Raw genomic sequence first — 22,797 nt, 5'->3', positions numbered from 1 at the left:
CATGCCCTGGTGATCTAGTGGGATCGCCTGTATCCACAGTGTCCACCGCCAGCGCGCGCGGCCCGCCTCCCACTGACCGCGCCAGATCGCGATAAAGACCGGGTCCCGCGAGCGGGACCCACTTACCACCTCCCGAAGTGCGGCCACGCGATCCTGGAGAGCCCCAGCTGTGTGTGTCTAACATGAAGAAAACCGGAGCCTCCGCTGTAGGTACCCGGCAACCAGGGCTCGGGAGTGTACAGCGCCGCTGGGGAGAGCTGGAGCTGCAGCAGTGAATGTCACAAGACATTTACCACCGCTGCTGCCCTTGAAGTCTTCACTTTTTACCTCATAAAAAGCTTTTCTCAGGGCTGCTTGGAGCAGCCCCTCTGTTAAGTGCCTGCTTACTGCAGCACCAACTGACAAACTGAGTTCCTGTGCCGGGAGGAGGGGTGATATAGGAGGGGGCGCTATGCATCTTGGGAAGAAGGTCAAAGCTTTGAGCCTGTTGGTGAACGGATCAAGATCTTACTCTACACCCCATTGTCCAGACTTGTGGAGCCCAGTGTACCCCGCAGAAGAAAAATATATTCATTATTAAAACAGTGAAGCTGTTTTCTTTATACATACAGTATGCTTGTATATATTTTTCATTAATTATAGTTTATTCCAATTGTTATAATTTTGGCTTTTAATACTACAGTTAAATTGATGTATGTGTTTGGTTCCCTTACGGGATCAAATACGTGTAAATTAATTAATAAAGCTGTCAGTCCAATATTTTGATTTCATGAAGTTTAAGTTAAGAATTGACTATTACATAAGAGGAATTGCATTGACAATTGATACACTTAAATTGAATAAGGCACCTGGTCCAGATGGCCTTACAGCAAATTACTATCAAAAGGTGATATCATTCCCACGCTTACAAATCTAATGCACCAGATTTACGTGAATAATATAGTTTATCTTTCGTTCAGTGATGCAATGTCAATTCTTATACCCAAACCAGATAGAGATTCTACTTTATTATATTTATATAGACCTATCACCTACTTAATCAAGATTACAATATTCTAGCAAAAATTCTATCTATTATCATGACATCCTTTTGAGCCATTGGAAACGGTAGAACTCAAGTGGTTAACCGCAAAGACCCTCTTTCTACTGGCAATCTCCTCAGCACGCAGGGTCTCAGACTTGGGACCTCTCTCTTGTCACTCCCTATTCTTGATTTCTCAACAGGACCGGATGGTTCTTCGGACGAGAAAAGGACACCTACTTACGGTAGTGTCTAAGTTCCACAAACACATTGTGGTACCATCCTTTCGGGAACCCAGCCTCTCACAAGAGGAAGCATCGTTGGATATATTCCGTGCTCTCAGGATCTACATGGACCGTACTGGTTCCCTTAGGAAGACGGATTGCTTATTAATCCTTTATGGATTCGACAAGCAGGGCTGGCCAGCCACTAAGCAAATATTGGCACGTTGGCTCCGCATGACCATCTCACAGGCGTATACGCAGGCTGACATTCCTGCTCCAAGTACAGTCTCTGCTCACTCTACTCGCTCTGTGGGTCCTTTGTGGGCAGCCTGTCGTGCACCATCTGCTGAACAACTCTGCAGAGCGGCTACATGGCCTACTGCCCACACGTTTCTTAGGTTCTATGCCTTTGATATGTTTTCCTCTCAGGATACAACCTTTGGCCGCAATGTCCTCCTTTCAGCTTAGGAGTGTTTCCTACCTATTAGAACTGCTTTGGGACTCCCCAAGGTTAACCCTGTGGAGACTATGGACCCCGAAGAAGAAAACAAAGAGTTATGGTAAAACTTACCGTCGTTAAATCTTTTTCTTCGAGGTCCATGGGATCCACAGGGCATCCACCCTGACGCACCTTGGTTCAATGGGTTACTTTTACCAGTTCCCTTCTCCTCTATGCAAGAGTGTGTTTCCTGTGTGTACCATCCTTCCTTTACTCCCTTCTCTCCAGCTCCTGCTTTGGGCTTGTTACTAAAACTGAACTGCCTGAGCATGGGGGTGGGGTTTGAAGGGAGATGAGCCCAGTGCATCCTGGGAGGCTCACAAGCTTACTGTTAGGTGCCAGTCCTGGTCTCCACCAGCATCATATCCAAGGTTAACCCTGTGGATCCCATGGACCTCGAAGAAAAAGAGTTAACGAATGTAAGTTTTACCATAACCCTTTGTTTTTTTTTACTAAACTGTACCACTGTAATAGACAACTGATATTACATGATAAATGTTTTTCTGACGGACTAGAAAACTCACATAACACAGGACATCCCGCACCAAACTGGGTTTTTTTCAGACCTGGACGCAGCCACGCATTTTCACGCAGCGGCCGCATCCAGATGGTCTGCGCATGTACACATACCTCCCAACTTTCTTTAATGTTCAAGAGGGACACACGTGCAGCGAAGCCTCTGAAAGGGGGCGTGGCTTCACAGGGATACCACAATATAGGCCACGCCTCTCTTGTCCGTCACTGAAGGGGGCATGCCCAGCACTCTGTGAACTGCTGGCATGCTCCCTTTTCCCTCTGTCACTCGTGAATAGACGCATGCGCACAGCGTCTATTCTCAGCTGCTTTGCTAAGCAGGGCAGCGAGAGACAGAGCCTCCCAACTGCCCCCCCCACCCCTCACCGTGGGACACTGCGGCCCGCGGGTGGTACTGCGGGAGAGTCCCCAGAAAACTGGACAGTTGGGAGATATGTGTACATCAGCAGTTGTGCGCGTCTGCGACCTTACACATTGTCATCCTCCCTGGATGCGGCCGCAGTGTGATTGACAATGGCAGCCATTGGGGGGTGTCGGCGCAGCATTGTGGGGGGCGGGACATTCCAAATGGGGCGGCTGCGTCACAAACACATGGTGGCACACCGCCTGACAGTGCAGCCAGGATGTGCTGCCAGGGGCCAACTTTAGTTCTGATGCGTCCGCAATCTGATTGTGGATGCATCGGAGGGCAGCCTCACACATGCTGGGTAGCCTTGCTCTGTGCTAGGTGGCCCCCCAGCATGTGAGGAGATGAACGCAGATCTGGCTGCATATGTAGTGATCTGCGTTTATCTCATTTTCTCACTGTGGGCAGGGAGTGAAGGGGGTGCAGCGGGCCATGAGCGTCTAGCTTCTCTTCGTAGAAAGGACCTCTCCCATAATCCACTTCTCATGTGACCACCAAAAAAGGGTTAGTTCTAAAACCAAGTTGGAGAAGAGACCACTAACGTCACCAGGGGGAGGAGCCACGTCACCATGGGGAGGAGCCATGCCCGAACAGGGTATCCGAAATATACGCTCGCCACGCTTTGGGGTTGGTGGCTGGCGGGTTACTAGAGGGAGTAGTTGGTGGCGTGGAAAGTAGAACTATCCCGCTGGCCTAGCTCCTCCCCCTGACGTCAGAGGTCCTTTCTTCAACTTGAGTCTAGCATCTATCCCCCAAAAAGTGTTGAAATAGACTCAACAGCAAGGAATTAAAGATGGCCATACTAGACTGTCTTGAAGAAGGCCCTTCCACCAGGTGCACAGTGCCCTGCTCCTCCAGGCCTGCCCACATAACATATGATTGCAGTCACCTGCGTGACGCCTTTCACGTCTACTCATTAGCATAATACACGGAACACTGGGGACTGCACTTGTAAGTGGGAAGCCCAGGAGCAGGGGCCTGTGTACCCGGTGGAAGGGGCTACAGTGGGGAATCTGCAGCTACTAGCATCACTACGGGTGCCAATCCTCCGTATAGCAGCAGCAGCCCTGCAGGCGGAGCCAGGTCGTGTGACGGGTCAGCCCCCCGGGGTTATATATAGAAGGGGGCACGCCGGCAACCGACGGTATTGCTGCTGCTAGAAGCGCCATGGAGTATTCTGCGGGACCGGAGGATCAGGAGCTGCGGGAGGCGCAGAGGGAGTACCTGGACTTCTTGGATGATGATGTAGGAGCCGCATTCCTTGTCTCTGTAGTGTTGCTGCACAGCGCTGTGTCTGTGATGGGTGCTGCCTCCTAGTTACTGGCCGGTCCTGTTACGCCCGGCACCTGTGTACCATGTCGGGACATAGTTACACCCAGCGCTGCGTCCTCCTCTGTGCTGCCCCCCTCCGCCTGCGGTACAGTAATGTGTGTGTATATAGGGTAATGGCATACACCCTGTACTGCTGCTGGTGTCTGGCATACAGTACTGGCACTGCCCATCCAGGGTTGCCAAGAAAAATCCTGGGCCCGGGTACAACAACTTCATGGGCCCCCCTGCCCTCACTGGAGGGGGTGTGACCACAGCATGCTTAGGCGTGGCCACTCCCCTTTGGGGGTGCTGCAACACATCAGAAGCACCCACTCACAGGTGTATGGCATGCCTCCCAGCCAGGGCAGTAGAGAGCCTGGTTGGTCCCTGGTACTTTTCAGGGTGCATGGCCTAATCAAGGGATGTGTGGACCTGGACCCCTCTATTAGACCTGGACCCAGGTAATTTGTACCCTCTCCCCCCCTCTCGCCGCCACTGTGCCCATCATGCGCTACTCTGCTGCTTGTTCTGTGTGGGTTCCAATGTATAGACAGTTAAAAGATAGACCGTCATTAGGTCAACCCCATATGGCTGACCAGGTGAAAGGTCGACACTTATGTGTTTGTTGTCTTCACGTTTTACAAATTTTGCTGCATTTACTACCCATGTCACAAACTATTACCTCGTGGTAACCTTGTGACAAGCGAAGCGAGCCACCGAGCCTGTAGGGAGGACGCCTTTTAACAAATTTTGGTAAATTTTTAAACCTAAAATAAAACACACCAAAAAATGTTGTCGGCCTTTTCACCCTGTTGACCTAATGACCGTGGGAGGGTTGTACTAAAGAAAAAATATTGTAAAACCCCTGTTTTTTTGGAGGTTTTACAGCATTTTGAAATGTACTAATCCCCGGCCGTGCATGTATTAATGCGGAGGGTAATGCAGTCTCTTTTTATGGCAATACCTTATAGAAGCCTATGGACTTCCTGCCACCTACGCCATTCCCGCTCTCCCTTACCTGCTTTCGGTCAGCTTTGTGGTGAGGCTCCATAATCCCCCAACCTCCTTTTCTCCCCCGCATCACAGCCATGTCTTTCTGGCTGCAGGGAGGAGGAGCTCAGGGATTCCCTGCACATGTTCCATCCTGGGGCTGGGAGGTGACGGACCACACAGAGACCCCCTGCCAACCTTCTCACAGGTATCGCAGTTGCGATGCTAATCGCATATGTTAGTACCGCTGCAATGGGAGGCAATGTAGGTTAATACATCCCGCCCTCTGTCTCTTATCTAACTTCTATACCACACCCATTCTGTGTGATCAAGTCACCTTTAATGGTCCACTGTCATTTGTTACTTAAGGATAGAATCCCCTCTCAGGAATTGAAAGATATAATGTTATTGATACAGAAATGATTATTATGCGATAATTGTGTTTAGGGTGGTATCCACATTGAGCCAGTCTGTTTTTCGGCGGCTGATAACGGGCAGATGTCGCGATTAATGACCAATGGTCCTTAACCGTATCCTATTACGGGTTGTTTTTTTACAGGCCAAAACAGACCGGTGATCGCGCATAAACATGGGATTGGAGATAAATCCCCAATCCCATGTGTTATCGCTGCCCCGTCAGCCCGCTTATTGTGGATTATACTTCAGGGAACTGAGGACCACAAAGCATAATCAGTGATAAGTGCCGCATCAGGGCTAATAGTCCCTGGTGATCCAATTAGCTGGATACCCCCCATAGAGTGGTTTATAAAAATCACTAATGTTTCCCTGGCAGCTATGCATGTCTAACCTGCCATTTACATATTTCTTGCAGCAAGATCAAGGCGTATATCATGGGAAAGTGAGGGATATGATTGCGGCAAATGAGCATCGCCTCATTATCAACTTGAATGATGTCAGGCGCAAAAATGAACGCAGAGCAAACTTGTGAGTCATTACTGTGTGTTTCCTTACTTAGGGTATTTGCTCTCCTTACACACTGTTTAAAAACTGTTTCTCTTTAGCATCTGTAAGGGATATTGAGGACTGAATTAGTACGATGGGGTATAGATGGATCCAAAGGAGCCAGTGCACTTTAAATTTCTTCAACTTGGTGTGCTGGCTCCTCCCCTCTATGCCCCCTCCTACAGGCAGTTTAGAAAAAGGTGCCCTCAGGCGAGGATGCACACTCTGCAGCTTTCCCTTCAATTTCATTTAAAACTTTTATTTGTTTCTCCTTCATCCACTAGGGGACACTGGAGCGCAGTTACAATGGGGAAATAGTAGGCAGTAACTGGGAGCTGGCACTTTAAAACTCACACTGTGGCTAGCTCCTCCCCTACTATGTCCCCCCTCCAAGCCAGTCTTTGTTTTGTGCCCAGAGGGAGCTGGTCACTCTTGGGTTTTCTCTCAAGAATTTACATTTTTTCCTTCTCTTTCTTACACTCACAGACTGGCAGCTTTGCCACTGCCAGTCTGCACCGCAGGAAGCTGCCGGTGGGGTCCCATCGCAGCTGCGTGCAGCTCGGGATGCTTCCCAGCTGAAGGAGACACTGAGCTCTCCGGAGCTGGCTGGACACCGCTGCGTGCGGAGCGTCTCGGGGGCCGCTCCGTCGGCAGAAGATTCCGGCAGCACGGCAGAGCTAAGTATGTGCGGACGGACACCGCTGCGTGTCGGGGCCGTCCCACCGAGAGCAAACACAGCGGTGAGTAAATAGCTGTTTCTTTATGTGAGGTGGCTATTTTATTTTATATGGATGTGACTGTTTGTTTCTCTGACGTCCTAAGTGGATGCTGGGACTCCGTAAGGACCATGGGGAATAGCGGCTCCGCAGGAGACTGGGCACAACTAAAGAAAGCTTTAGGACTACCTGGTGTGCACTGGCTCCTCCCACTATGACCCTCCTCCAGACCTCGGTTAGAATCTTGTGCCCGGCTGAGCTGGATGCACACTAGGGGCTCTCCTGAGCTCCTAGAAAAGAAAGTATATTTTAGGTTTTTTATTTTACAGTGAGATCTGCTGGCAACAGACTCACTGCAGCGAGGGACTAAGGGGAGAAGAAGCGAACCTACCTAACTGGTTGTAGCTTGGGCTTCTTAGGCTGCTGGACACCATTAGCTCCAGAGGGATCGACCACAGGACCCGACCTCGATGTTCGGTCCCGGAGCTGCGCCGCCGGCCCCCTTACAGAGCTAGAAGCAAGAAGTGTTCCGGAAAATCGGCGGCAGAAGACTTCTGTCTTCAACAAGGTAGCGCACAGCACTGCAGCTGTGCACCATTGCTCCTCATGCACACCTCACACTCCGGTCACTGATGGGTGCAGGGCGCTGGGGGGGGGGGGGGGGTGGCGCCCTGAGGGCAATATAATACACCTTGGCTGGCAAATCATCACAATATATAGTCCCAGGGCTATATATGTGATAAATTACCCCTGCCAGAATCCATGAAAAAAGCGGGAGAAAAGTCCACCGAAAAAGGGGCGGGGCTATCTCCCTCAGCACACTGGCGCCATTTTTTCTTCACAGTGCAGCTGGAAGACAGCTCCCCAGGATCTTCCCTGTAGTTTTCAGGCTCAAAGGGTTAAAAAGAGAGGGGGGGGGGGGCACTAAATTTAGGCGCAATAGGTGTATACAAGCAGCTATTGGGGGAAAAATCACTCAGTTATAGTGTTAATCCCTGCATTATATAGCGCTCTGGTGTGTGCTGGCATACTCTCTCTCTGTCTCCCCAAAGGACTTTGTGGGATCCTGTCCTCAGTCAGAGCATTCCCTGTGTGCGCGCGGTGTGTTGGTACGGCTGTGTCGACATGTTGGATGAGGAAGGTTACGTGGAGGCGGAGCAGAGGCCGATAAATGGGATGTCGCCCCCTGTGGGGGGCCGACACCAGAGTGGATGGATAGGTGGAAGGTATTAACCGACAATGTCAACTCCTTACATAAAAGGCTGGATTGTGGGACAGCCGGCTTCTCAGCCCGCGCCTGCCCAGGCGTCTCAAAGGCCATCAGGGGCTCAAAAAACGCCCATTACCTCAGATGGCAGACGGAGATGTCGGCGTGGAGTCTGACTCCAGTGTCGACGAGGTTGAGACATATACACAATCCACTAGGAACATCCGTTGCATGATCTCGGCAATGAAAAATGTGTTACACATTTCTGACATGAACCCAAGTACCACATAAAAGGGGTTTTATGTTTGGGGAGAAAAAGCAGACAGTGTTTTGTTCCCCCATCAGATGAGTGAATGAAGTGTGTAAAGAGCGTGGGTTCCCCCGATAAGAAAATGGTAATTTCTAAAAAGTTACTGCTGGCGTACCCTTTCCCGCCAGAGGATAGGTCACGTTGGGAGATATCCCCTAGGGTGGATAAGGCGCTCACACGTTTGTCAAAAAAGGTGGCACTGCCGTCTGGGGATACGGCCACTTTGAAGGAGCCTGCTGATAAAAAGCAGGAGGCTATCCTGAAGTCTGTATATACACACTCAGGTACTATACTGAGACCTGCATTTGCCTCAGCATAAATAGTGCTGCTGCAGCGTGGTCTGATACCCTGTCAGATAATATTAATACCCTAGACAGGGATAATATTTTGCTAACATAGAGCATATTAAAGACGTCGTCTTATATATGAAGGATGCACAGAGGGATATTTGCCGGCTGGCATCCAGAATTAATGCAATGTCCATTCTGCCAGGAGGGTATTAGAGACCCGGCAGTGGACAGGTGATGCTGCCTTTAAAAGGCACATGGAGATTCTGCCTTATAAGGGTGAGGAATTGTTTGGGGATGGTCTCTGGGACCTCGTATCCACAGCAACAGCTGGGAAGAAATTTTTTTACCTCAGGTTTCCTCACAGCCTAAGAAAGCACCGTATTTTCAGGTACAGTCCTTTCGGCTTCAGAAAAGCAAGCGGGTCAAAGGCGCTTCCTTTCTGCACAGAGACAAGGGAAGAAGGAAAAAGCTGCACCAGACAGCCAGTTCCCAGGATCAAAAATCTTCCCCCGCTTCCTCTGAGTCCACCGCATGACGCTGGGGCTCCACAGGTGGAGACAGGTGCGGTGGGGGCGCGTCTCGGGAACTTCAGGGACCAGTGGGCTTGCCCACAGGTGGATCCCTAGGTTCTGCAAGTAGTATCACAGGGATACAGGCTGGAGTTCGAGGCGACTCCCCCTCGCCGTTACCTCACATCAGCCTTGCCTGCTGCCCTCTGAGAAAGGGAGGTAGTACTGGCGGCAATTCACAAGCTGTACTTCCAGCAGGTGAAATCAAGGTACCCCTCCTTCAACAAGGCCGGGGTTACTATTCCAGAATGTTGTGGTACCGAAACCAAACGGTTCGGTGAGACCCATTCTAAAATTGAAATCCTTGAACACTTATATACGAAGGTTCAAGTTCAAAATGGAATCGCTCAGGGCGATTATTGCAAGCCTGGGAAATTTCAGGGTATCACTGGACATCAAGGATACTTACCTGCATGTCCCTATTTACCCTCTTCACCAGGTGTACCTCAAAATTGTGGTACAGGATTGTCATTACCAATTCCAGACGTTGCCGTTGGTCTGTCCCCGGCACCGAGGGTATTTACCAAGGTAATGGCCGAAGTACTTATTCCGTACTTGGACGATCTCCTTATAAAGGCGAGGTCCAGGGAGCAGTTGTTCTTCGGAGTAGCACTATCTCGGGAAGTGCTACAACAGCACGGCTGGATTCTGAATATTCCAAAGTCGCAGCTGGTTCCTACGACGCGTTTACTGTTCCTGGGTATGGTTCTGGACACAGAACAGGATAAAAAGGGTTTCTCCCGGAGGAGAAGTCCAAGGAGTTGTCGTCTCTAGACAGAGACCTCCTAATACAAATACAGGTGTCGGTGCATCAATGCACGCGAGCCCTGGGAAAGATGGTAGCTTCTTACGAAGAAATTCCATTCGCCAGGTCCCATGCAAGGATCTTCCAGTGGGATCTGTTGGACAAGTGGTCCGGGTCGCATCTTCAGATGCATCGGCGGATAACCCTGTCTCCAAGGGCCAGGGTGTCGCTGTTGTGGTGGCTGCAGAGTGCTCATCTTCTAGGGGGCCGCAGATTCGGCATACAGGACTGGGTCCTGGTGACCACGGATGCCAGCCTTCGAGGCTGGGGGGCAGTCACACAGGGAAGAAACTTCCAAGGACTATGGAAAAGTCAGGAGAGTTCCCTACACATAAATATTCTGGAACTAAAGGCCATTTACAATGCCCTAAGTCAGGCTAGACCCCTGCTTCAACACCGGCCGGTTCTGATCCAGTCAGACAACATCACGGCGGTCGCTCATGTAAACCGACAGGGCGGCACTAGAAGCAGGATGGCGATGGCAGAAGCCACAAGGATTCTCCGATGGGCGGAAAATCATGTGTTAGCACTGTCAGCAGTGTTCATTCCCGGAGTGGACAACTGGGAAGCAGACTTTCTCAGCAGACACAACCTCCACCCGGGAGAGTGGGGACTTCATCCAGAAGTCTTCCAAATGATTGTACACCGTTGGGAAAGGCCACAGGTGGACATGATGGCGTCCCGCCTCAACAAAAAGCTACAAAGATATTGCGCCAGGTCAAGGGACCCTCAGGCGATAGCTGTGGACGCTCTGGTAACACCGTGGGTGTACCAGTCCGTGTATGTGTTCCCTTCTCTGCCTCTCTTACCCAGGGTAAATGAGAATAATAAGGAGAGGAGTAAGAACTATACTCATTGTTCCGGATTGGCCAAGAAGAGCTTGGTACCCAGAACTCCAAGAAATGATCTCAGAGGACCCATGGCCTCTGCCGCTCAGACGGGACCTGCTGCAGCAGGGGGCCTGTCTGTTCCAAGACGTACCACGGCTGCGTTTGACGGCGTGGCGGTTGTACGCCGGATCCTGAAGGAAAAGGGCATTCCGGAGGAAGTTATTCCTACGCTAATTAAAGCTAGGAAAGAAGTGAACGCAAACCATTATCACCGCATATGGCAGAAATATGTTGCGTGCTGTGAGGCCAGGAAGGCCCCAAAGGAGGAATTTCAGCTAGGTCGATTTCTGCACTTCCTACAGTCAGGGGTGACTATGGGCCTAAAATTGGGTTCCATTAAGGTCCAGATTTCGGCTCTATCGATTTTTTTTCCAAAATAGAACTGACTTCACTGCCTGAAGTTCAGACTTTTGTTAAGGGAGTGCTGCATAGTCAGCTCCCGTTTGTGCCTCCAGTGGCACCGTGGGATCTCAACGTGGTGTTGGATTTCCTGAAGTCGCATTGGGTTGAGCCACTTAAATCTGTGGAGCTACAATACCTCACGTGGAAAGTGGTCATGCTGTTGGCCTTGGCGTCGGCCAGGCATGTATCAGAATTGGCGGCTTTGTCATGCAAAAGCCCTTATCTGATTTTTTATATGGATAAGGCGGAATTGAGGACTCGTTCCCAATTTCTTCCTAAGGTGGTATCAGTTTTTCATGTGAACCAACCTATTGTGGTGCCTGCGGCTACTTGGGACTTGGAGGATTCCAAGTTACTGGACGTAGTCAGGGCCCTGAAAAGTATGTTTCCAGGACGGCTGGAGTCAGGAAAACTGACTCGCTATTTATCCTGTATGCACCCAACAAGCTGGGTGCTCCTGCTTCTAAGCAGACTATTGCTCGCTGGATCTGTAGCACGATTCAACTTGCACATTCTGCGGCTGGACTGCCGCACCCTAAATCTGTAAAAGCCCATTCCACGAGGAAAGTGGGCTCTTCTTGGGCGGCTGCCCGAGGGGTCTCGGCTTTACAAATTTGCCGAGCTGTTACTTGGTCGGGTTCAAACATTTTTGCAAGAGTCTACAAGTTTGATACCCTGGCTGAGGAGGACCTAGAGTTTGCTCATTCGGTGCTGCAGAGTCATCCGCACTCTCCCGCCCGTTTGGGAGCTTTGGTATAATCCCCATGGTCCTTGCGGAGTCCCAGCATCCACTTAGGACGTCAGAGAAAATAAGATTTACTCACCGGTAAATCTATTTCTCGTAGTCCGTAGTGGATGCTGGGCGCCCATCCCAAGTGCGGATTGTCTGCAATACTTGTTTATAGTTATTGCCTAATTAAAGGGTTATTGTTGAGCCATCTGTTGAGAGGCTCAGTTATATTTCATACTGTTAACTGGGTATAGTATCACGAGTTATACGGTGTGATTGGTGTGGCTGGTATGAGTCTTACCCGGGATTCAAAATCCTTCCTTGTTGTGTCAGCTCTTCCGGGCACAGTATCCTAACTGAGGTCTGGAGGAGGGTCATAGTGGGAGGAGCCAGTGCACACCAGGTAGTCCTAAAGCTTTCTTTAGTTGTGCCCAGTCTCCTGCGGAGCCGCTATTCCCCATGGTCCTTACGGAGTCCCAGCATCCACTACGTACTACGAGAAATAGATTTACCGGTGAGTAAAATGTTATTTTTTTCTACAATATCACAGACATGCTGCTCTTAGCGCTCCCCCCGCTCTTAGCGCCGGTCCCGGCGGCCGCGGCTCACTCCCCCCGCACGGATTCCCGTTTAGCGCGGCTCACAGAGCCGGCACGGGGATCGTGCTGGAGGCGCTAGGCAAGTTTGAATTAGGCGCCTTTGCGGAGGGGGGCGGAGCTTAGTCCCGCTCTGCTCCGCCGGGCTCAGCGTGCGCTGGCGGCCATTTTCCGAGGCTGCAGCGCAGGGGGAAGAAGCGAATTGAGTCCTCTGGTCACAGTGAGCCGGTTGCAGGGGGCACAGGGGCACCTATACTTTATTAGGGCTTGCACAGTAACGTGCAGGATACATTGGAACGGCTGTGGCTGCGCTTCTCCCTGCTTCACCCCCCCCTTCCCTCCCTTTCTGCAAATTGCTGTGATTAGGGGAGGGTGACAGGTGCTAGGTCCTGCCATGGCATCTAAAGGCTCCAAGGCAACACAAAAACAGGGTCTCCAGTTATGTGAGGATGGTGGGTCAGAACCATCTGCCCAGTCCTCATCAAAACCCCAGAGCACCCCTCCATGGACAACACAGCTCGCAGACGTTATGTCCCTGCTGACTGGGGAACTGAAGGCCTCTCGGGAAGATAGAGAGGCGACCCGGTACCGGAGTCAGAACCAGCATGGGCTGTTTCCCTGGCAAAATCAGTAGAAGGGCTCTCTAGGGCTGTAATCCATTCCCAAACCCCATCCTTTAGTCCTCCCCCACAGGCTTCTAAAAAGAGATTGCTAGCCTCTGTGTTGCAGGAATCTGACGATGATATGCCTCAGTTAGTTGAGGCGGTGGTAGATATACAGGATACTGATGACGATCAGGTGTATGAGGACTCTGAACCAGTAGCTCAGGGTATTGAGGCTCTTATTACTGCAATTCGCTCAGTATTACAGGTGGAGGAGACTGAGCAGGACGCCTTACACCCTTCAAGGTTTGGCACCAACCAATGCTTGCCGGTGACTTTTCCAGTTTCGGAGGAGCTGGATGCGCTCATCACGGCTGCCTGGAAACATCCAAACGCGTAGTTTCAGGTATCAAGAAAAATGTTGTCTTCCTATCCTTTTCCCGCAGATAGCAGGACACGTTATGAGACCTCTCTGAGTGTGGATTCTTCGGTGTCTCATCTGTCCAAGAAGACTGTTCTACCGGTTCCTGGAGCGACTTCGCTTAAGGAGGCGTCGGACAGGAGGTTGGAATCCACCTTGAAGACTATTTACCCGGCGGCGGGGGTATTACATCGCCCGGCGCAGGTAAGTTGTTGGGTCAACAAGGCGATGGAAGCTTGGGCGGAGCAATTGTCCTCTGGAATTTGTGACGATTTGCCGGCGGATCAGCTGATAAAGTTGGCAGAACACATCCGTGAATCAGCCCTCTATCTTTGTGAGGCTTCCAAGGACATCTGTATTCTCGGTGCTAGGATTTCCGCTTTAGCAATTTCGGCCCACAGAGCTCTCTGGCTGCGGCAGTGGCAAGCGGATACGGAGTCCAAACGGGCTGCAGGAGCGTTGCCCTTTACGGGAGAGGTCCTGTTCGGTAAGGGTCTGGATGCCTGGATTTCTCAGGCCACCAGAGGTAAGTCAACTTATCTTCCTTCTGCTGCTCCAGGCCCTATAGGGGTCCATCCTTTCGTGCCCCCTCCAGGTTTCGAGGCCAGGGGAGGAGCTTCCGCCTCCCGTGGCCATAGGGGTAGAGGCAGAGGTTCCACAGCCTCAACCCAGTCAGAGGTAAAGTCCTCCACCACTACCACAGCATGACTGGCTTCCCTCTCACCTGGGAGACCACAGGGTGGGAGCTCGTCTGTGGGACTTCAGAGAGGTCTGGGTACAGTCCTGTCCAGATGCTTGGGTAAGGGATCTCATCATTTGCGGTTACAAGCTCTATTTTCAAACCCGACCGCCCTAGTGTTTTTTTACCACGGGTTTACCAGTTTCTGACGACAGAAGAGTTGCCTTACAGGCAGCGGTCCAGAAGCTTCTATCCGCAAAGGTACTGATCCCTGTTCCCGCTCATCATCGGAAACAGGGCTATTTCTCAAGCCTGTTTCTCGTACCGAAGCCGGACGGCTCGGTCAGACCAATCCTGAACTTGAAGGATCTCAATCTGTATTTGAGGGTATTAAAGTTCAAGATGGAGTCCCTCCAGTCTGTTATTGCGGGTTTGGAGCAAAACGAGTTTCTGGCGTCCTTAGACATCAAGGATGCATACTTACATGTTCCCATTTGGCCTCCTCATCAGGTTTTTCTCCGGTTCGCGATTCAGGATGCTCATTTCCAGTTCCAGGCCCTTCTGTTCGCTCTCTCTTCTGCTCCCAGAATGTTCACAAAGGTCATGGTGGTCATGATGGCCCTCCTTTGGAAGCAGGGTGTGACGATTGTTCCCTATCTGGACGATCTGCTCATAAAGGCTCTCTGCAGACCTGCTACTTCAGAATATCCGGATAACGCAGGACCTTCGGCACGGGTGGATCCTGAACTTCCCGAAGTCTCACTTATGCCCTTCACAACAGTTGCTGTTTTTGGGGATGATTCTCGACACGGTCCGTCAGGTTTTCCTTCCACAGGACAAGATCCTGTCTCTGCAGACGCTGGTAAGGTCGTTACTTCGACACCGTCGGGTGTCAGAGTATCTGTGCATTCATCTTCTGGGAAAGATGGTAGCGGCGTTCGAAGCTCTTCCGTACGGTCGCTTCCACTCTCGACCGTTTCAGCTGTGTCTTCTACATCAGTGGTCAGGATCTCATCTGTTCCTTCATCAGCGGGTGACGCTATCTCCAAAGGCAAGGTCGTCGCTTCTCTGGTGGCTCCAGTCAGCACATCTATTGGAAGGAAGGCGGCTCGGAGTGTGGGATTGGACTCTTCTCACCACAGACGCAAGTCTGTGAGGCTGCGGGGCAGTGAACCTCGAACATCGGTTTCAGGGGTGCTGGTCGATCCACAAATCCATTCTCCCCATAAACATTCTCGAATTATGGGCGGTATACCACGACCTACTTCAGGCACATCACCTGCTGCGCGGTTGAGCGGTCAGAGTTCAGTCCGACAACGCCACAACGGTAGCGTACATCAACCGTCAGGGCGGCACTCGCGGCCGTGCAGCGATGAGGGAGGTCACCAACATCCTTCTTTGGGCAGAGGAGTATGCTCTGTCATTCTCGGCGATATTCATTCCAGGAGTGGACAATTGGGAAGCCGATTACCTCAGCCGACAGGATATGCACCCGGGAGAATGGTCACTTCATCCCCAGGTGGTTTGGCAGTTGGTCCGCCGGTGGGGAAGACCACAGATTGACCTCATGGCGTCCCGCCTGAACCATCAGCTGCCTCTTTATTACTCTCGAATGAGGTACCCGGCGGCGGGGGGCGTGGATGCTCTCACAGCTCCTTGGAATTTCCAGTTCATTTACCTCTTTCCTCCTTTCCCACTGTTGCCTCGGGTTCTGCAACACATCAAGAGAACGCTTTGGTCCTCCTGGTGGCTCCAGATTGGCCACGCAGGGCTTGGTACTCCACCCTACACCTGTTGTCAGTGGCCGAGCCTTGGCCCCTGCCACTACGGGACGATCTTCTACAACAGGGTCCTTTTCTTTATCCAGACTTACGCAGGCTTCGTTTGACGGCGTGGCTGTTGAGAAGGCCATCTTGAAAAAGAAGGGGATTCCTCGTACGGTTATACCAACTATGCTTCGGGCTAGAAGTCGGTCACATCGTCTCACTACTACCGTATCTGGAAGGCCTATGCGGCCTGGTGTGAACGTCGAGAGTTTTCTCCTTCAGTTTTCCGCTTAGCCCGCCTTCTCAGGTTTTTGCAGGCGAGTTTCTCGGCAGGCCTAAGACTGGGTTCACTAAAGGTGCAGGTCTCTGCTCTTTCGGTTTTCTTCCAGAAGAAGTTAGCCTTGCTGCCGGAAGTTCAGACTCTTTCAGGGGGTTCTACGAATACAGCCTCCCTTTCGCCCTCCGACAGCGCCATGGGACCTCCATCTTGTCCTCTTTTCTGCGATCTTCGTTGTTTGAGCCTCTGGAGTCAGTGGAGATGAAATCTCACCTGGAAGGTGGTTCTTCTCCTAGCTCTCGCTTCGGCCAGATGGGTATCGGAACTTGGGGCTCCCTCTTGTCGACCTCCTTACCTAGTGTTTCATGCTGATAGGGCCGATCTCCGTACTCGCATGTCTTTTCTACCTAAGGTGGTGTCCGATTTTCACATCAATCAGCCACTTGTGGTTCCAGCCTTCTCTGTGGACTCCCCGGATTCGAGATCATTGGATGTTGTCAGGGCGCTCAAGATCTATGTGGATAGGACTTCAGCTATTCGGAAGTCCGACTCCTTATTTGTTCTATACGATGCTGCCCGCCGTGGTTGGCCGGCTTCTAAGCAGACCTTGTCTCGATGAATTCGGCTGACCATCAGACAAGCTTATTTGGCAGCTTCTCGGGAACCTCCGTCTTCAATTTCAGCGCACTCTACGCGTTCTGTGGGGGCCTTCATGGGCGGCTGCTCGTGGGGTATCCATGACTACTTTATGTCGGGCGGCTACTTGGTCAGGCCGACATACGTTTGTCGAATTCTACAGATTTGACACTTTTGCGGCCTCTGCATCACAGTTTGGCTGAGCGGTTTTACAGGACTCTCGGCGCTCTCCCGCCCGTCTTGGGAGCTCTGGGACGTCCCCATTGTAACTGCACTCCAGTGTTCCCTAGTGGATGAAGGAGAAATTGGGATTTTGGTACTTACCGATAAATCCCTTTCTCCGATTCCACAGGGGACACTGAACGCCCACCCAGCGCTGTTTCCTCCTTTTTTTTCTCTTAACGGTTCGCAGATCACTATGTGACTGCTTGTTTGGTTCAGGTTAACCTTTTGTTAGGTTAGGTTCCAAGTTGGTTTTTTCGTGTTATCTTGGTTTACATGGCGGCGTTAACCTCCTCTACTTTAACGTTGGTTTATTCCAGCTCTCCTCGGGCACAGTTTTACGTAGACTGGCTTGCAGGGGGGACATAGTAGGGGAGGAGCTAGCCACAGTGTGAGTTTTAAAGTGCCAGCTCCCAGTTACTGCCTACTATTTCCCCATTGTAACTGCGCTCCAGTGTCCCCTGTGGAATCGGAGAAAGGGATTTATCAGTAAGTATCAAAATCTTGATTTCGGTATGCTGTTTGGGCAACAGCATACCTGCGCCGTGGGAGTTAGGGGGGGGGGGGGGGGAGGGCGGACGGTCACTGGCCTCATGAGGGGCAGAGTTGCTTCTCCGTTGCAGGACCACCGTCCTGAGGGTCTGTTTGTTCAGCGGGGCACTGCGCCTTAGCTGTCGCAGCCGCAGCTTGCCGCATATCCCTAACAGAGCCTGAAGGTGATCGTCGTGGTGAGTACAAACCAGGGGCCCCCGGTTCATTGTGCGGCAGGCGCGTGGGTGAGGCATACGGGTCCCTCCTGGGGGGGGACCTGCGGGTGCCCCTGCGTGAGACTGGTGGGAGGTATGCTGTACCAAGCATTTATGTGAGGCTACTCAGCCTGTGGAGACATTGCCAGTATAAAAATCTTATAGTAGCTCCGGCGCCATAGCGGGGGGTGGAGCTACATCAGAGCGGGCTCAGCAGCATTTTGGCGCCTTCCTCTGCATAAGCGAGCAGCAACAGCCTCATACAGCTCCTCAAAACGGTCACAGGAATGCTGGTACCGGTTGTAGAGGGGGAGAGCCGCTATTAGTGCAGTTTACAAATTATCTGTACAGCAGTATCACTTTCTCTATCGTCCTAAGTGGATGCTGGGGTTCCTGAAAGGACCATGGGGAATAGCGGCTCCGCAGGAGACAGGGCACAAAAGTAAAGCTTTTACAGGTCAGGTGGTGTGTACTGGCTCCTCCCCCCATGACCCTCCTCCAGACTCCAGTTAGATTTTTGTGCCCGGCCGAGAAGGGTGCAATTCTAGGTGGCTCTCATAAAGAGCTGCTTAGAGAGTTTAGCTTAGGTTTTTTATTTTACAGTGATTCCTGCTGGCAACAGGATCACTGCAACGAGGGACAGAGGGGAGAAGAAGTGAACTCACCTGCGTGCAGGATGGATTGGCTTCTTGGCTACTGGACATGAAGCTCCAGAGGGACGATCACAGGTACAGCCTGGATGGTCACCGGAGCCACGCCGCCGGCCCCCTCACAGATGCTGAAGCAAGAAGAGGTCCAGAATCGGCGGCTGAAGACTCCTGCAGTCTTCTTAAGGTAGCGCACAGCACTGCAGCTGTGCGCCATTTTCCTCTCAGCACACTTCACACGGCAGTCACTGAGGGTGCAGGGCGCTGGGGGGGGGCGCCCTGGGAGGCAAATGTAAACCTTTAAAAAGGCTAAAAATACCTCACATATAGCCCCAGAGGCTATATGGAGATATTTACCCCTGCCTAAATGTACTAAATAGCGGGAGACGAGCCCGCCGGAAAAGGGGCGGGGCCTATCTCCTCAGCACACGGCGCCATTTTCTGTCACAGCTCCGCTGGTCAGGAAGGCTCCCAGGTCTCTCCCCTGCACTGCACTACAGAAACAGGGTATAACAGAGAGGGGGGGCAAAATAAATGGCAATATATTAATATAAAAGCAGCTATAAGGGAGCACTTAATCATAAGGCTATCCCTGTCATATATAGCGCTTTTTGGTGTGTGCTGGCAGACTCTCCCTCTGTCTCCCCAAAGGGCTAGTGGGTCCTGTCTTCGTATAGAGCATTCCCTGTGTGTCTGCTGTGTGTCGGTACGTGTGTGTCGACATGTATGAGGACGTTATTGGTGTGGAGGCGGAGCAATTGCCAAATATGAGGATGTCACCTTCTAGGGGGTCGACACCAGAATGGATGCCTTTATTTGTGGAATTACGGGATAGCGTCAACTCGCTTAAGCAGTCGTTTGCCGACATGAGGCGGCCGGACACTCACTTAGTGCCTGTCCAGGCGCCTCAAACACCGTCAGGGGCTGTAAAACGCCCCTTGCCTCAGTCGGTCGACACAGACCCAGACACAGGCACTGATTCCGGTAGTGAAGGTGACGAATCAACCGTATTTTCCAAAAGGGCCACACGTTATATGATTTTGGCAATAAAGGAGATGTTACATTTAGCTGATACTACAGGTACCACTAAACAGGGTATTATGTGGGGTGTGAAAAAACTACCAGTAGTTTTTACCGAATCAGAAGAATTAAATGACGTGTGTGATGAAGCGTGGGGTGCCCCGATAAAAAACTGCTAATTTCAAAGAAGTTATTGGCTTTATACCCTTTCCCGCCAGAGGTTAGGGAGCGCTGGGAAACACCTCCTAGGGTGGACAAAGCGCTAACACGCTTATCAAAACAAGTGGCGTTACCCTCTCCTGAGACGGCCGCACTTAAAGATCCATCAGATAGGAGGATGGAAAATATCCAAAAAGGTATATACACACATGCAGGTGTTATACTACGACCAGCTATTGCGACTGCCTGGATGTGCAGTGCTGGGGTAGTTTGGTCAGAGTCCCTGATCGAAAATATTGATACCCTGGACAGGGACAATATTTTACTGTCGTTAGAACAAATAAAGGATGCATTTCTTTATATGCGTGATGCACAGAGAGATATCTGCACACTGGCATCACGGGTAAGTGCTATGTCCATTTCGGCCAGAAGAGCTTTATGGACACGACAGTGGACAGGCGATGCGTAGAGGAGTTATTTGGGGTCGGTCTATCGGATTTGGTGGCCACGGCTACGGCCGGGAAATCCACCTTTCTACCTCAAGTCACTCCCCAACAGAAAAAGGCACCGACCTTTCAACCGCAGCCTTTTCGTTCCTTTAAAAATAAGAGAGCAAAGGGCTATTCATATCTGCCACGAGGCAGAGGACGAGGGAAGAGACAGCAACAGGCAGCTCCTTCCCAGGAACAGAAGCCCTCCCCGGCTTCTACAAAAGCCTCAGCATGACGCTGGGGCTTCGCAAGCGGACTCGGGGGCGGTAGGCGGTCGTCTCAAGAATTACAGCGCGCAGTGGGCTCACTCGCAGGTAAATCCCTGGATCCTGCAGATAATATCTCAGGGGTACAGGTTGAAATTAGAGACAGAGCCACCTCGCCGTTTCCTGAAGTCTGCTTTACCAACGTCCCCCTCAGAAAGGGAGACGGTTTTGGAAGCCATTCACAAGCTGTATTCTCAGCAGGTGATAGTCAAGGTACCTCTTCTACAACAAGGGAAGGGGTATTATTCCACTCTTTTTGTGGTACCGAAGCCGGATGGCTCGGTAAGGCCTATTCTAAATCTGAAGTCCTTGAACCTGTACATAAAGAAGTTCAAGTTCAAGATGGAGTCACTCAGAGCAGTGATAGCGAACCTGGAAGAAGGGGACTTTATGGTATCCTTGGACATCAAGGATGCGTATCTCCACGTTCCAATTACCCCTCACACCAGGGGTACCTCAGGTTCGTTGTACAAAACTGTCACTATCAGTTTCAGACGCTGCCGTTTGGTTTGTCCACGGCACCTCGGGTCTTTACAAAGGTAATGGCCGAGATAATATTTCTTCTTCGAAGAAAAGGCGTATTAATTATCCCATACTTGGATGATCTCCTAATAAGGGCAAGGTCCAGAGAACAGCTAGAGATGGGTTTAGCACTATCTCGAGAGGTGCTAAAGCAGCACGGATGGATTCTGAATATTCCAAAATCCCAATTAATGCCGACAACTCGTCTGCTGTTCCTGGGGATGATTCTGGACACAGTTCAGAAAAGGTTTTTCTTCCCGAAGAAAAAGCCAAGGAGTTATCTGACCTGGTCAGGAACCTCCTAAAACCAGGAAAGGTGTCTGTACATCAATGCACAAGAGTCCTGGGAAAAAATGGTAGCTTCTTACGAAGCAATCCCTTTCGGCAGATTCCATGCAAAGGGATCTGTTGGACAAATGGTCAGGGTCGCATCTTCAGATGCACCTGCGGATAACCCTGTCGCCGAGGACAAGGGTATCCCTTCTGTGGTGGTTGCAGGAGGCTCATCTATTGGAGGGCCGCAGATTCGGCATGCAGGATTGGATCCTGGTGACCACGGGTGCCAGCCAGAGAGGCTGGGGAGCAGTCACACAGGGAAGAAATTTCCAGGGAGTGTGGTCGAGCCTGAAAAAGTCTCTTCACATAAGCATTCTGGAACTAAGAGCAATCTACAATGCTCTAAGCCAGGCGGAACCTCTGCTTCAAGGAAGACCGGTGTTGATCCAGTCGGACAACATCACGGCAGTCGCCCATGTAAACAGACAGGGCGGCACAAGAAGCAGGAGGGCAATGGCAGAAGCTGCCAGGATCCTTCGCTGGGCGGAGAATCACGTGATAGCACTGTCAGCAGTATTCATCCCGGGCGTGGACAACTGGGAAGCAGACTTCCTCAGCAGACACGACCTTCACCCGGGAGAGTGGAGACTTCATCCAGAAGTTTTCCACATGCTATTAAACCGTTGGGTAAAACCAATGGTGGACATGATGGCGTCTCGCCTCAACAAAACACTGGACAGGTATTGCGCCAGGTCAAGAGATCCGCAGGCAATAGCTGTGGACGCGCTGGTAACACCTTGGGTGTACCAGTCGGTATATGTGTTTCCTCCTCTGCCTCTCATACCAAAGGTATTGAGGATTATACGGCAAAGTGGAGTAAGACTAGTGGCTCCGGATTGGCCAAGTAGGACTTGGTACCCGGAACTTCAAGAGATGGTCACGGACGATCCGTGGCCTCTACTTCTGAGAAGGGACCTGCTTCAGCAGGGTACTTGTCTTTTTCAAGACTTACCGCGGCTGCGTTTGACGGCATGGCGTTTGAATGCCAGATCCTAAAAGGAAAAGGCATGCCAGAAGAAGTCATTCCTACCTTGATAAAGGCAAGGAAGGAAGTCACCGCGAAGCATTATCGCCGTATTTGGCGAAAAGGTTGCGTGGTGCGAGCAGCGGAGTGCTCCGATGGAGGAATTTCAACTGGGTCGTTTTCCTACATTTCCTGCAATCAGGATTGTCTATGGGTCTCAAATTGGGATCTATTAAGGTTCAAATTTCGGCCCTATCAATATTCTTCCAAAAAGAATTGGCCTCAGTCCCTGAGGTCCAGTTTTTATCAAAGGAGTACTGCATATACAGCCTCCTGTGGTGCCTAAGGTGGCACCGTGGGATCTAAATGTAGTTTTAGATTTCCTCAAATCAAATTGGTTTGAACCACTAAAGAAGGTGGATTTGAAATATCTCACATGGAAAGTGACTATGTTACTGGCCCTGGCTTCGGCCGGGAGAGTATCTGAACTGGCGGCTTTGTTTTATAAAAGCCCTTATTTAATTTTCCATTCGACATAGGGCAGAGCTGCGGACGCGTCCGCATTTTCTCCCTAAGGTGG

General features: G+C 51.2%; 1 protein-coding gene across 2 annotated transcripts in view; it reads left to right on the top strand.

The window, feature by feature from the left end:
* Positions 1 to 3,485: 3,485 nt before the first annotated feature.
* Positions 3,486 to 22,797, top strand: part of LOC134928198 (maternal DNA replication licensing factor mcm3) — a 97,779-nt gene continuing 78,467 nt past the window's right edge. The window contains exons 1-2 of one of the 2 annotated variants that reach the window (XM_063923660.1): positions 3,486 to 3,929; positions 5,818 to 5,930. In XM_063923660.1, the coding sequence (XP_063779730.1) occupies positions 3,852 to 3,929; positions 5,818 to 5,930 (191 nt within the window). In that variant the 5' untranslated portion in view covers positions 3,486 to 3,851. The remainder of the gene's footprint in view (positions 3,930 to 5,817; positions 5,931 to 22,797) is intronic. The other variant, XM_063923661.1, reaches the window with a different exon arrangement.

The sequence above is a fragment of the Pseudophryne corroboree genome, chromosome 5, assembly GCF_028390025.1.
Source record: "Pseudophryne corroboree isolate aPseCor3 chromosome 5, aPseCor3.hap2, whole genome shotgun sequence".
NCBI lineage: Eukaryota > Metazoa > Chordata > Amphibia > Anura > Myobatrachidae > Pseudophryne > Pseudophryne corroboree.
The sequence above is the reverse complement of the archived record's forward strand: the minus strand, read 5'-3'. Positions and strand labels throughout refer to the sequence as shown.